A 15,937-nucleotide genomic window follows, 5' to 3' on the forward strand; every position below is an offset into this window, starting at 1 on the left:
GCAACAGGTGAGGGAATTTCCGCTGCTCCCGACACACGGGATCCAGGATAGAGTGATTTCGGGGGTATGGGTCGGGGAGGGCAAAGTGTCCGAAATATATAAGGAGACGAGGGGGAGGCGCTGGTAGAGGAGCTGAAAGGAAAATGGGAAGAAGAGCTGGGGGAAGAGATTGAGGAGGGGCTGTGGGCTGATGCCCTAAGTAGGGTAAATTCCTCTTCCTCGTGTGCCAGTCTTAGCCTGATACAATTCAAGGTTCTACACAGAGCACACATGACGGGAGCAAGACTGAGCAGGTTCTTCGGAGTGGAGGACAGGTGCGGGAGGTGCTTGGGAAGCCCGGCGAACTACACACATATGTTCTGGCTTCCATGGCAACTGGTTCAAGATGCTGTGGGAGACTAAAATGTACAGCTGCAACTCTCCAAACTGACAGGACTTTTTTTTATTTTTTTTATTTTTTATTATTATAAATTTAGAGTACCCAATTCATTTTTCCAATTAAGGGACAATTTTAGCATGGTCAATCCACCTAGCCTGCACATCTTTGGGTTGTGGGGTGAAATCCATGTAAACACTGGGAGAATGTGCACACGGACAGTGACCCAGAGCCGGGATCGAACCTGGGACCTCAGCGCCATGAGGCAGCAGTGCTACTCACTGCGGCTCCGTGCTGCCCCAAACTGACAGGACTAGCCAACATTTTCTCTTCAATGTTTGCAGTTGGAAGAATTGCCATTGCGCCATAACTATTTTGACAGTAGTTAATAACTCCTTTTAAAGAAAAGAAATCACAGCACAATTAATGTATCGAAGGCTACTTTTAATTTGTTTTTTTAAGATGAGGAAGTCTTTGTCAGAATGTCTGTTTTATAAACACATTATAGATCTCAATGTAATATCCAGTAAAAAAAGTAACTTTTAAAAATAGATTTCATTGCTGATTGGTCTGAGACCATTATATAAAAGGATCTCACGACATTGTGATAGTATGTGGTGTTCCTCATGCTTACGGATTTATTTTAAAAACAGGAAATGGGCCGACACGATGACCTTTGGTCCTTATTTTACATGTTGGTGGAGTTTGTCGTTGGGCAGCTACCATGGAGGAAGATAAAGGACAAGGTATTTATAAAAACAATAAACTGAAGCAGAATAAACAAAGGCAGAATTCAATGTACTGCTGAAAAATTACAAAGACTTCCATTCAGTTAATTACCTACACAGCAACTGGAATGGAAGTTTGGGCTTATTGGGAATGGGGTCCTTTGTGGTTTGTCTGATATCTTGACTGCAGGGCGTATATGTCTTCACAATGTCTTTCATCATTAGAAGCTATCTGTATTAATAAAGTGTGATTAAACATTCATGAGACTGTGGTTGAAGTTAAAGGTCCAGAATTAACAGCACCTACTGGTATTCGTATGCACAATCCATTCTTAATTCTCAAGTAATTCTGTGCACTTGGATAAATTATAAACTGCAGCCTGTTATAGCATCCGTAGTGCTACCTGGCTAAATTAGCTAACTGAGCACAGACTGGGGATTAAACCTTGCCCTTTCCGGTCCGCATAGATCAGTCAGATATCGCATAAATGAGTTGAACCATTGGAAAATAATGGGTTTTACTTAACTTAGCTACGAAACACAATGGGTTTTGCCTTTGTTTTAAAATAAGAGTCAAATGCCTATGTGGATGAGATATGATGGTATTTAGCAAGTATCAGTATAAATGTTAATGGCATTATTAAGGTTGACTACACTGTATCTTTCATGCGCAAAAAATATACAGTCTTACCGAAACCTGTTTTTTCTGTTGTCACCGTTGTATAAATCTTACCAAAGAGAAAATGCTGTAAAATCTCAGCAGGTCTGGCTGTAGGGGGAGAAAAGAGCTGTTGTTTCGAGTCCAGATGACCCTTTGTCAAAACTAAAAGACATAGAAAGTGGGAAATATTTATACTGTGGAGTGAGAATGAAAGATGAATCACAGCCACAGAAACCCAGGGAACCGGGGTGCTAATAGCCCAGAAACCAAGGGAAAGAGTGCTAATGGCAGTCCCCAGAGAGAATAAAAGGTGTGAAAGGCCCAACAGCAGAGAAACTAACATCAGAGGGTAAACTGTGACAGATGTAGAGTGGGGGGGAAGCAAAGGGGAGAAAGGGTAAGGAAAAGGGGATAAGGTGGGGGGGAGGAATATATATAGAAAGAAAGACGAGAAAGAAAGAAATGGTAAATGACAGTTAAAATGAAATGGGATGAAAACAATGGGGTCGTGGGGGGGTAGAGCTAATCATCTGAAGTTGTTGAATTCGATGTTGAGACCAGAAGGCTGTAGCGTGCCTAACCGGAAGATGAGATGTTGTTTGCGTTGAGGTTCACTGGAACATTGCAGCAGGCCAAGGACAGACATGTGGGCATGGGAGAAGGGTCTTGTGTTAAAATGCCAAGCAACGGGAAGGTCAGGGTCCTGAATGCGCACAGACCGAAGGTGCTCAGCAAGTGATCACCCAGTCTGCGTTTGGTCTCTCCGATATAGAGCAGATCACATTGGGTGCAACAAATAGAGTCATAGATGTTTACAGCATGGAAACAGGCTCATCAGCCCAGCTGGTCCATGGCGCCCAGTTCCCATCACTTGCCTGCATTTGGCCCATATCCCTCTATATCCACCCTGCCCATGTAACTGTCTAACTGCTTTTTAAAGGACAAAATTGTACCCGCCTCTACCACTGCCTCAGACAGCCCGTTCCAGATGCTCACTACCTTCTGTTTGAAGAAATTTCCTCTCTGGTCTCTTTTGTATCTCTCTCCTCTCACCTTAAACCTATGCCCTCTAGTTCTAGACTCCTCTACCTTTGGGAATGCAATAGACCAAATTGAAAGAGGTGCAAGTGAAACGCTGCTTAACCTGGTATGTTAAGTATGGAAGAGGTCATGGGAAGGTGCCATGGGTGATGGGAGAGGTGTTGGGTATGGGGGAGGAGTGGACTAGATTAACTCGGAGGGAACGGTCTCTGCAGAATGCTGACAGAGGGAGTAAAGAGATGCGTTTGATGGTGGCATCACGCTGGAGTTGGTGAAAATGGCGGAGGATTATGTTTTGCATACGGAGACTGGTGGGGTGAAATGTGAGAACAAGGGGGACTCTATCCTTGTTCTGGGAAGGAGGGGAGGGGGCTGGGGTAGTGGTGCGGGAGATGGACTGCACATTGTTGAGGGCCCTGAGAACAACTGTAGGTGGGAAATCACGGTTGAGGAAGAAGGAACACATTTTTGAAGCACCATTTCGGAAAGTGGCATCATCGGAACAAATGCGACAGAGGTGAAGGAGCTGAGAAAGGGATGGAGTCCTTACAAAGTTGTAGGGTGCGATGAGTTGTAGTCCAGATAGCTTGGAGTCAGTGAGCTTGTAATGGATATTAGTAGATAGTCTATTGCTGTAAATGGAGACAAAGGTCAAGGAAGGAAAGGAAAGTGTCTGAGATGGACCTGGTGAAAGTGATGGAGGGGTGGAAACTAGAAACAAAGTTGATTAATTTTTCCAGGTCCGGATGAGAGCACGAAGCGGCACCAAAATAGACATTAATGTACCGGTAAAGGAGTTGTGGGAGGGGGCCCCAATAAGGCCTGGAACAAGGAATGTTCCACATACCCCATAAAAAGGCAAGCGTAGCTAGGACCCATGCAGGTACCCTTTGCTACACCTTTGATTTGGAGAAAATGGGATGAGTTAAAGGAGAAGTTGTTGATAAATAGAACAAGTTAAGCCAGGCAGAGGAGAGTGGTGGTGGATGGTAATTGTAGTGGTGGATGGGAATTGTCCAGGTCTCTTTTCGAGAAAGAAGCAGAGAGCTCTTGGGCCATCCTGGTGTGGGGTAGAGGTGCAGAGAGATTGCACATCCATGGTGAATAGGAGGCAGTTGGCAGTTGTCAATATGACGCAGGGCATCAGAGGAATCCTGGATGTAGGTGGGGAGGGAATGGACAAGAGGAATGAGGATGGAGTCAAGATAAGAGGAGATAAATGTGGTGGGGCAGGAGCATGCTGACACAATGGGCCTGCCGGGACAGTCCTTTTTGTGTATTTTGGGAAGTAGGTAAAAGTGGGCTGTCCGGGGTTGGGAGACTGTAGTTGGAAGCCGTAGGGGAAGGCATCTGGAGGAAATGAGGTCGCTAACAGTGTTGGAGATAATGGCTTGATGTTCACTGGTCTGCTCATGGTCCAGGGGGAGGTAGGAGGAAGTATCTGAGAGTTCGCATTCAGCCTCTGCGAGGTAGAGGTCAGTATGCCAGACGACAACAACACCCTCTTTGTCGGCAGGTTTGATGACAAAGTCGGGGTTGGACCTGATGGAGTGAAGAGCGGAAAGTTCGGAAGGAGAGAGGTGGGAATTGGTGAGGGGGCAGAAAAATTAAGACGGCCAATGTCCCGTTGACAGTTCTTGCTGAAAAGATTGAGGGCAGGTAATTGTCCCGGGGTGGAGGGGGTATTGGTATTGAAGAAAGAGACCCAAAAGCTTACCAACTTGGGACAAGACCAGAACATAGGCGCCTGGTTAGCCAGCCCCGAAGAGCAATGCTCACACTTGTCCTCCTCCCCAGAGAAAAATCCACTTATCCTCGCCTTGGTCAGATGTACCCTTTGCACCACCTTGAATTGGGTCACACTTGGCCAAGCACATGAAGATGTGCAGTTAACCCTATGAAGGGCCTTACTTCATATCTCATTATCCAGAATGGGACCCAACTCGCCCTCCCATTTTGCCCTCTCCTCACTCAACGGAGCTGACTCAGCTGAGAGGACATGGCCATATGTGCCCGAATAGTCTCCCCACAGTCCCTGACAAAGACTAAATCCTTTTGAACAGGGAAGAGGGTGGTGTCAAAGGAAATGAATGAAAAGTCTTGTGTGAAAAATCGTGAATCAGAAAGACTGGAACCAAGTAGTTGAAATTTGTCTGTCAGCTCCTTAAAACTGGCAACCGTGCCCATCAAGTCCAACCTGCTGGCAGATAATGATGGTTATTGCAGATGGGGGGGCTAGTAAAGGTGTGGAACAGAGCTTAAAATGCTGGCTGAATTGCTTGCAGATTCTCATAGTGGACGCCACCACTGGATTCAGGGAAAATATTACTGGGAGAAAGGCAATCAATGTGGTTACTATTGCACCTAGGCTAGAAACCGTAAGGAGCTCGCTTCCATTTGTCCCCATATATATCCAGGATCACTCAACCACAATAATATCTTCTGAATATTGGCTGCCTAATAGTAATACAATTAATTGGGTAAGCCCCTTTACTGTCTGTCCCTTTGGAGCAAAGCCCCACTGATCTTTGAAGTCCTACCCACCCGAATAAAGGAGGACATTCATTGACTTTGACATGAAAGGACTTGGGGAGACACTATCAACCAGACTAGTATCATTTAATTTAGGAAGCGAGGCCCAATTGTGGGCCACCCAGACCTCCACATAATGAAAGCTGGTCTTGGCAAAGCAAAAAGGTAGCATCTGCAGTTGGGCTCTCCTCCGTAATATAGAGAAGTAGGTATCCACATAAAAGGAAAGCCGATGCTCCACCTCTCCCTGATTTATCACCCTCCACTTAGCAGAGGACCTCAGCACTACAGCAAGCGGTTCTATTGCCAAGGCGAACAGGAGCGGAGACAGTGGACTCCGAATTTATCAAATAAATCAGATGGGGAAACTATTGCGCAGTTCGTTGCAATGCTCATACAACTTGCAGAGTTTTGTGCAATTGGCAATTCGTTAAATGATTCATTTAGGGATCGTTTAGTGTGTGGTTTGAAAAATGAGGCCATTCAAAGAAAGTTATTATTAGAACATAATGCACGCCTGAAGACTGCATTTGATATTGCTGTTTAAATGGCGCTGCGGCTAAGCCGGCTTCTCAGCTCGGAGTGAGTATGAGGATCCATAAATTTGCTTCCCCCAGAAGATGTCTACCCAGCAACAGGCGTGTCATCACTGTGCAAAAAACACCATTCACAGGCCACACAGCAAGAGCTTCCTGGAAAAATAATTTCTTCAGAGAAGAACATTCAAAAGAAGACATAACTCATTCAGAGGAAGAAATAAAACAAATTCAACTAAGAAAATTCATAATGTGGAAGAATAACAACCACAATGAAACTAAAATAATTCATTCCAATGAAGAATTAAAGTTGAACGTGCTATCAGTCCAGAATAAGTTACACTGTTTTTGGGTAGTGCCAAAGTTTAATGGGCAACCTATTAAAATGGAGATCGATAAAGGGGCTGCTGTCTCCCTTATTCCTGAGAAGGAAACTTAACCTACTGCTTGTAAAACCAGCAGATGTGATCTTGAGAACCTATACTGAAGAGGTAGTACCACTGAGAGTTTACATCACAGTCAAGGTTGAGCTAAGTGGACAAACCACAGAATTACCACTCAATGTAGTGAGAGGAGGTTTTCCAGCTCTATTTGGCTGCTTTTAGAGGTGGCACAGTGGTTAACACTGCTGCCTCACAGCACCAGGGACACTAGTTCAATTCTGGCCTTCACTGAATCACAGCATAATACGGCACAGAAGAGGCCTTTCAGCCCATAGAGTCTGCACAGACGCATGAAAAACACCTGATCTACATACCTAATCCCATTTGCCAGCACATGGCCCATAGCCTTGAATGTTATGACATGCCAAGTGTTCAGCCAGGTACCTTTTAAAGGATGTGAGGCCACCCGCCTCTACCATCCTCCCAGGCAGTGCATTCCAGACTGTCACCACCCACTGGGTAAAAAGAATTTTCCTCAAATCCACCCTAAACCTCCTGCTCCTGACCTTGAACTTGTGTCCCCTCGTAACTGACCCTCCAACCAAGGGGAACTGCTCCTCCCTATCCACCCTGTCCATGCCTCTCATAATCTTGTCAGATCCCCCCTCAGTCCTCATCTGCTCTGGCAAAAACAACCCAAGCCTATCCAACCTCTCGTCATAACTGAAATGTGCCATCCCAGACAACATCCTGGTGAATCACCTCTGCACCCCATCCAATGCAATCACATCCTTCCTGTAATGTGGCAACCAGAATTGCACACACTACTCCTGTTGTGGCCTCACCAAAGTTCTGTACAATTCCAACATAATAATAATAATAATAGTTTATTGTCACAAGTAGGCTTCAATGAAGTTACTGTGAAAAGCCCCTAGTCGCCACATACCGCCTGTTCGAGGAGGCCGGTATGGGAATTGAACCCGCGCTACTGGCATTGTTCTGCATTACAAGCCAGCTGTTTAGCCCATTATGCTAAACCAGCCCCATGACCTCCCTGCTTTTATAATCTTTGCCTCGATTGATAAAGGCAAGTGTCCCATTTGCCCTTTTCACCATCCTATTATTTTCACCGCCCTTCTGCCTTCAGAGATCTGTGGACAAACAAGCCATGCTCCCTTTGTTCTTCGGAACTTCCCACTGTCACGCCATTCATTGAATACTTCCTTGTCACATTACTTCTTCCAAAGTGTATCACCTCACTTTTCAGGGTTAAATTCTATCAGCCACTTTTCTGCCCATTTGACCATCCCGTCTATATGTTCCTGTAACCCAAGACACTCACCCTCACTATAAACCACCCAGCCAATCTTTGTGTCATCCGCAAACTTACTGATCCTATCCCCCACATGGTCATCTATGTCATTTATATGAATGACAAACAGTGAGGGACCCAGCACAAATCCCTGTGGTATGCCATTGGACACTGGCTTCCAGTTACTCAGGCAGCTGTCGGTCATCACCCACTGTCTTACAGCTAAGCCAGTTTTGAATCCACCTTATCAAATTACCCTGTATTCCATGTGCATTTGTCTTCTTTGTAAGTCTCCCCTGTGGGGCCTTGTCAAAGGCTTTGCTGAAATCCATGTAAACTACATTAACTGCACTACCCTCATCTACACATCTGGTCACATTCAAAAAAGAAAAGAAAATTTGTTAGGCATGACCTCCCTCTGACAAAGCCATGCTGACTATACCTGACCAAACCTTGCCTCTCCAAGTGGAGAGATTCTGTCCTTCAGAAGTTTCTCCAATAGTTTCCCCACCATTGACATGAGACTCACTGGTCTATAGTTTCCTGGCTTATCTCTACAACCTTTCTTAAATAGTGGGACCACACTAACGGTTCTCCAGTCCTCTGGCACCTCCCCCGAGACCAGTGAGGAATTAAAAACTTGGATCAGCCACTGCAATCTCCTCCTTCACTTCCAAGGCATCCTGGGACACAATTGATACGGACCTGCCGATTGGTCCACTTTTAAGCCTGCTAACACCTCCAATACCTTGTTACTCGATATGACAATTTTCTCAAGAACCTCACAGTCTCTCCCCGAGTTCTATATCTACCTCCTCATTCTCTTGGGTGAAGAAAGATATTGAAGTACTCGTTCAACACCCTACCAATATCCTCTGGCTCTGCCCACAGATTTCCCTATTGTTCCACAGAATACATAAAGAAAATGGATGCACTTTAATCCTACCCAATGGGTTCGGGGGTCTGGTGAAATACGAAAATGGGGGACCTAAACCTGTATACCGGGGTGCGAGAGCGATATGCTCTCTGTCGCCATTTCCTAACTCTAAACGTTTGCACGACACTGCAAAGTATCGCTAACACTAAGAGTGCTTCGACTACATATGAGAGTGAGTACCAGGTGATAAACTTATCACACCAGGTCGGGGTATTGCTAGCTGCCGCTGGGCTAGTTATCTCGGGGTTCCATGTATTGCAGGGGTGAGAATCATTTACGGTTTGTGTGGTGGGGAAAAGGGGTAGCGTCCGCGCGCGACTGAAGGGACCCCGCTAAGATCTATGTGAACACGAAGGCTGTCTTCAACTTTGTCGGTCTTCTTCTTTGTCTTCCTCTGGGGTTCCTGAGTTTTCGGAGTTCTGTGAACACAGGCTGTCTTCATCTTTGTCCGTCTTCTTCTTTGTCTTCCTCTGGGGTTCCTGAGTTTCCGGAGTTCTGTGAACACAAGCATAATTTCTGTTATTATCTTGCTTAAAATCTCGTCTGTCTGTCCTTTATTGCCAATTTCCCTTTATAATTGGTCACCATCTGTGACTCCCTCATTTTTTTTTAAACCAAATATTTGGACAAGACATCTAAGAAAAATACTGCCATACTGCGAGCCGTCTCGCAGCCTGTGTGATTTACCATCCCAGTGTTTGAGGATGTAAATAGCATAGGGAAGCAACCTAAGGGTTGCCAAAACCAAATAAAAGAATTTCGAACGTAATGAGCCAAAATGGGGTGCGTATGGGCCGTGGCGGGTAAGAAATGGGTGGAATCCCCAGGTAGGATGGTGATCAATGCCGTATGTGCTCTACCCGAGCGTAGCTGATTAGAGGGGGGCCCTCAGGCAGGGCGGGGCCCAATGCCGTTTCTCCACTGCCTGAGCAACAGGCAAGAACGGGTAAGAATGTGGTCGTCGGGGGGGTGGGGGGGGGCTGCCTCTCGAATTAGGAGAGCAACTATGAGTCGTGCTCTGTCGACAAACTAGTTCCTCTGAACTATTGTCTGGGGACAGACTTGTTCCATTAACAGGTTTCTGGGGACAAACTAGTTCCTTTAACAGGCATTGGGCATCGAAGGAGTGGTGATGTGGGGCCGTGAAAACTTTTGAGTTTACGAACAACACTTAACGTTAACACTAACGAACAAACATACAACAAACATGGTGCAGGTTCCATCAGAAAGGACACCGTATCTCTCCATCGGTTCCTTTTTTCTTCATCATCTGGACACCTCACTGCTCAATAGCGAACAGGGTCGTAAAGGGATTTGTTTGGTGGGAGTCAGATTCTATGTCATCATCTTCTCCCGGCTGCCAAACTCTTGACTGTAGTAACCGTGCTAAAGCTGCTTGGGGCAAATTGGGGTCCATCTCATCATTCCGGATGAGCCAACGAATTGTCTCGGTGCCAGAATCGTGTGTCGAGGTTGGAGCTACTACGTTTCGATCCGTAATCTTCGGGTGGTGGGTCTGGGTCAGGGGCTTTGATATGAGTGATCTCAAATGGGTCAGTAGAATCATGCTCGGATTCTCTGGGAGTGGGGCCTGGTGTAGGGGTATAGTTGTAACGTGGTGTGCTGTGGCTATCGTCATTGTGATCACTATCACTGCTGGTTGAGGGAAGGGAGAGGCGGAGTCGTGCATCTGGGGGCGGAGTTGAAGTTGTGTCTGACGGCGGGCTGGAGTGGTTGGGGGAGGGTAGGAAAATGTCACCTGTGGGCGGAGCGTGATCGTCTGCTGCTGCGAGCAGGATGTGGTGTGTGTGGTTATTCTGTGAGCCATAAGCCTTGAGCTGGTTTATATGAGGATCACAAGGAGGGAGTGTAGTCATCTGGGATGGCCACGTCCCGATTACAAAATGGACACTTGCAAAGACTGCAGGGAAAATTGGACAATGCTAAGAAACAAGCAGGTGCAAGTCATTCCCAAGATGCCTGCTTCTTGAGAAGTTCGGAAAGGGGAGCTGCTTTAGTGGCAAAACCATCAACATGGTTTCAGCAGTAGTCAACCAGTCCTAAAAATGAGTGGAGGGCTGAGACATTTTCGGGAAGGGGCAATTTGACGATCGAGTCAATTCTCTTGTGCTCGATCTCTCGTTTGCCATGAGTGATCACTGTTCCCAAGTAAATCACTTTTTCTTTCTGAATCTGGGTCTTCTTGGGGTTGACTTTACAACCAATTTCTTTTAGGAGCTCATCAAGAAGCAAAATGTGCACTCCCTTTGTGTCTGTCTGTAGTAACAAGTCGTCTACATACTGGACCAGACAGTCAGGGCGGGAAAACTTTGCGAATCCATTTGCCAGCTGTCGGCGGAAAATGGAGGGGGAGTTGTGGAAGGCACGTCCACGTGTATTGTTGCCCTTGGAATGTAAAGGCGAATTTTTACTGGCATGCTTTTGCCAATGGAATGGACCAAAAGCCATTACTAATGTCCAAAACCGAAAAAAAAAATTGACTGGAGTCCCTGTTTGAGCATGGTCTCGGGACTCGTGGCTATAGTGGGGGCTGCTGCTGGGGTTACTTTGTTCCGTTCCCGGTAATCAATGGTGAGTCGCCATGATCCATCCGGTTTCATGACTGGCCAAATCGGTGCGTTGTTTGTGGAGGCTACTGATCTGAGTACGCCTTGATCCAACAAACCCTCTATTACTTTGGAGATTTCTCCCTCTGCTTCCTGGGGAAATCCGTACTGCTTCTGGGGTTTACGGTCGGGACCTGTAATGTTCACAAAGCCAGCCAAATTGCCACAGTTGTGCTTGTGCTGTGCAAATGCTGCTTTATGTTTCTGCAGGACTGCCCTAACCTGTTTGTCTGCACTAATGGCTCGAGGGTCGAACCAGAAGTCTCCTACTGAGCTAATCCTGTTTCCATACTCTCCTACTGTGAGCATGGCGGGGGCTCGTGCTGCCTTTGCCATTTTCCAAACACACTTGTTAACTGGGTCAAAAGAAAGGTTATGGGAGCTCATGAAATCGATCCCAAGGAGTTGTTCTGCTGTCTGGGACAGATCAACTAAAACTACGGGGTGCTTAGTTGTGATGTTCCCTATCTGTATTGCTACAGGGGCTGTGATGTGTCCCTGTTGTAAATGTCCTGTAAAACCGCTGAGTGTGATGGTGTCTGTTGTGGGCCACTTGTCTCGCTGGAACATCGTGGAGGAATTGAGTGTGGTGCGGTACCCTCCTGTGTCCCAAAGAAATTCTACGGGTTGTCCCCGGACTTTGCCTGCTACTACCGGTCTACCGGACTTGTCCCAAAGGGTGTCGCAGACCCAAGTTGGGGAGCCCGAACACCGTCAGTCGGTGCCGTTCATGTCTGCATTCTCTGAACGGTCGCTAACGTTATGGATCGGCTTTGCCCTATTCCTGTTTAGTGTGCCTGTCTGTCGGTTTCTCTGCTGCTTCTGGGGCGCGTTGAACTCTCGTGCAAAGTGTCCTAGCTGTCCACAGTTGTAACATTCCTGAGTTTTGGGCTGGGGTTGGCTGTTCCTGCCCTCGTTTACCCATGCGGGGTTCTGGTGTGCTTAAACTGGATTCATTTCTGCCTGCTCTTCATCGGGTGTTGAAAATGCGGTTTTGCCTGCAATTGATTGCTCCCAAGCGCGGGACAATCTCTTCAAAACCCATTTTTCATTGTGGGCCTCATCTGAGGGGTCATAATTTGCGCAAGCTTTTCATCCTGCTTCTGTGGCGTGCGAGACTAGAATTCGGGTCCATTTGGCCATATTATCTGGGGACAAATGGGCGCGGGCTAACTCTCCAAAAACTGCGGTAAAGTGAATCCACAAACGTCCAGCAAACGCTATGAGGTGCTCTGTCTTTTGCCTACACTTATTTAGGCCTTCTACGGTGTCTCCTCTGTTAAAGCCGATCGCATCAAGGATCGCTGTGTGCATCTCTTGGAGTCTGCCTCCTCCTACATTCTGTGGGTCGGGAAGGGCTGCTACGACTGAAGGGTCGAGGCTTAAAACTGTGAGCTTCACTTGCTCCTTTTCATCCAGGCCGTACATGGTTGCTTGTTGTTTGACTTTAACGAAAAATTTGTGGAGGTCTGGTGTGGGAAGGAACGGTGTAATTTTTCCACACGCGTACCGTAATTGGGTCACGGTTAACGGGGTTGTGTAAAAGAAATCTGCTTCTCCTTCTGCGACACTGCGGTGTGTGGTTACAGGATTCATAAGGGGGGGGGGGGGGGGGGATTCTGCCTGTTCGGTTGGGGCGCTTTCCTTTTCTGGGGTTTTTCCTGCGTACATGTCCCATGTACGTATCTATGGGCAGTCTTGTTCAATTCCTGCCAATCGGGGCTGTCTTCCTGATCTAATTGGGGTCCGAATGTACTTTGAAATCCGTTTTGAACGGAAAGCAGAGATTGCAATTCTGCAATTTGCTTCCGGCACTTTGCGTGGTCTACGGAGCTCTGTATTTGTTCCATTGTGGAAGTATGGAGTGCTCGTAGGGCTGCTTTTAAATCATTGCACTGTTTCTGCAATTTCTCAACTTGCTGTTCTGTTTCTTGTCTTACCAAGACCGCACGTTGCTGTCCTGGTAGGCCTTATCATATTGCGTCTGAAAACTGTTCAAATGCGCGAGACAAGACTTGGCATCATCCACCTCTCTGTCCCTTGCTGCTAACTGCTCTTTTAAATCTCGATTCTCCTTCTCTACCTCGCTCACGTCTACCTCACTGGTTCTGTCTCTCTCCTCTATCTCTCTATGGAGCGTCCTAACAACCTCCTCTGTGCCTCGCAATTGTGCCAAACAGGACACGATTGCCATCGGCTTGCGAGCTTTCCCGCAGCTCTTCTTGTGGATCTCTGACAGGTTCTCTCACCAAGTATGCCCTATACTCCCGGGTCCTGTTTCCTCATTATTGCAGAATTCACTCCAAAGGGGCCATCCTTTCACTTTGAGATATTTCCTGATCTAATCTTCCCAAACAGGACACTGTTCTACTCTACTGGTCGCTGCGACCTCGAATTCCTGGGGGTTCATAAGGCGTTCCATTGCCTTCATTGCTATTTTCTCTATCTAGGTTCTCTACTGAATTTGGAACAGGGGGTGATAAAGTGATGTAAACATGGGTACGGCTTACGCTAATGTCCGGCCTACAAAACTCCCGACAGTTTTACGCAATAAAATCTCTCAGGTTTACCTTATATCCCTGTTAGTATGCATGCATTAACACACTTCCGAATCTCAGAGGCTTGATCAGTACTGTTTTAACGCTTGTGGTTTTTCTTTCTGTTCCTAATTGGATTCTCAATTCAAATTTGGGTTCTCTCGGAGTGGTTAGGCCACTTCTAAATCGAGTCCCGTCAGATGCTGCCAGTAAATGTTGCTCTCTTTGGTTGGCTCTGTTTAATTACGTTTGCTCAAGAGTCGCCAGATATCTATCAACACCGCCACAAGGTTCAGAACCGAATACTGATCAATGAGTCGATACACCAGTTAGTAAGTTTAAAAGCAATGCTCATTTAATTACACACAGTCAAATCTACTCATGCTTAAACTCTATAAACGAAACTACCACTATTACTAAAGCCTATACTTCGCTTCGGGTGCCCACTCAGTCAGAGGAACAATAGCCGTTGCTCGGTTCTGAGGCTGCTGGGTTGAGCTGTTTACAGGGTAGCAACTAGGAGCGTCTATCTCGTAGCGTGCGTTGACCTGGAACTTACTTGGTCTGATGTAGCTGCTAGGCTGGTCTCTCTCTTTGCTGAGAGCCAAAGGAGAAAGATTCTCCCTTGGGGAATACCTTTTATACTAAAAAGGGCTTCGCGCGCTTTTGGGTGGGCCTTGAACTTGGCCTCAACTAATTGGGTCTTTCCCAATCATCCGTATCGATCTTCCTCCAATAAAGGGGTGGTTCCCTGATCGCTGGGCGAGTCCTAGTGACCGTTGGTCTGCTTTGATTTAGCCTCTTCTGGCGCCAGGGTGTCTGTCTTAACATTGTGTATCTAAATGTTTCCCTTTTGTGCCCGGAGATGGCTCATTAGTATGTAGATTGCTTGGCAGTTTCTGTCCTGTCTGAGAGTTTAAGGTTCTAATCAACAGACAGAGCTTGCACCTGCTTGTTTCTTAGTATTGTCCAATTTTCCCTGCATTCTTTGCAAGTGTCCATTTTGTAATCAGGACGTGGCCATCCCAGATGGCTACGGGGAGGGAGAGAGAGAGATATTTTTTAAGTGTTTTTATTGAAGATTTTCATTTATATTTATAATCGAGGGAACAAGAATAATCCAAATACACAATTGTGACAAACCTAGCATAAAGTACAAACAGACTACACCATTTTATTAGGCATAATAAAAATGTGCTCAAAGGAGGAGGCCAGTTTAGCTCAGTTGGCTAGACAGCCAGTTGGTGAATCAGAGCGAGGCCAGCAATGTGGGTTCAATTGCCATAGCTACTGAGGTTATTCATGAAACCTTGCCCCTCGCCTGAGGTGTGGTGACCTTCAGGTTAAATTACCACCAGTCAGCTCTCCCTCCCAAAGGGGAAAGCAGCCTACGGTCATCTGAGACTATGGCGACTTTGCACTTTATGCTCAAAGTAATTAAATCATAATACAGAAATAACTATGGCAACATAGATAAGTATTTTACGGGGGGGTGGAGGAGTTATTGTGGTTGTGTGCAATGTCTCTTTAAGAACAAAGTCACGTGACAACGTGACCTCATCGACTATTTCGCAGAGTTTTGCGGAGTCTAGTATAGTGAAGACTTATTCAATAAACGTAAAACCCACGTGCTACAGCATTATATTTTCTTTTTACTGTTGGTCTAAAGATACAACAGGAGCCTTGGTGAGTTCCCGCAGTGCATCTTGTAGGCCACATTCCATTGGTGGTGGAGGGAGTGGATGTTTGTGGAAGGGGTGCCATCATGCAGGCTGCTTTGTCCTGGATGGTGCCAAGCTTCTGATTGTTGTTGGAATTACATTCTCACATTTCTGACTTGCTCATTGTAGATTGGACAGACTTGGGGAGTCAGGCTGTGATGGCACTGAGCTTGCCGACTCTCTGCGAACAATATATTCCTCATACTTCACCCGATGTCTATGTTTATGTATTTCCATCGTATATTTATCATATGTTCGATGTTTTCATGTATGGAGCGATCTGTCTAGACTGTACGAAGAACAATACTTTTCACTGTACCTTGGTACACGTGACAATAAAGCTAAATCTGCAGATGCTACCAAATTAGGTGGGAGGGTGAATTGTGACGAGGATGCAGGGATCCTACAGCAAGATCTGGACAGGTTGGGCGAGTGGGCAAATCAATGGCAGATGCAGTATAATTTGGATAAGTGTGAGGTTATTCACTTTGGAAGCAAAAACAGGAAGGCAGATTACTACCTGAATGGTTGTAAATTGGGAGAGAG

General features: G+C 46.3%; 1 protein-coding gene across 2 annotated transcripts in view; it reads left to right on the forward strand.

Annotated features, from left to right (window-relative positions):
- Positions 1-15,937, forward strand: part of LOC140398664 (tau-tubulin kinase 2-like) — a 370,126-nt gene that overhangs the window by 248,598 nt on the left and 105,591 nt on the right. For both annotated transcript variants that reach the window (XM_072487597.1, XM_072487608.1), the window contains exon 8: positions 1,030-1,122. In XM_072487597.1, the coding sequence (XP_072343698.1) occupies positions 1,030-1,122 (93 nt within the window). The remainder of the gene's footprint in view (positions 1-1,029; positions 1,123-15,937) is intronic.

This window comes from Scyliorhinus torazame, chromosome 2 (assembly GCF_047496885.1).
Source record: "Scyliorhinus torazame isolate Kashiwa2021f chromosome 2, sScyTor2.1, whole genome shotgun sequence".
NCBI classification, from domain to species: Eukaryota; Metazoa; Chordata; class Chondrichthyes; order Carcharhiniformes; family Scyliorhinidae; genus Scyliorhinus; species Scyliorhinus torazame.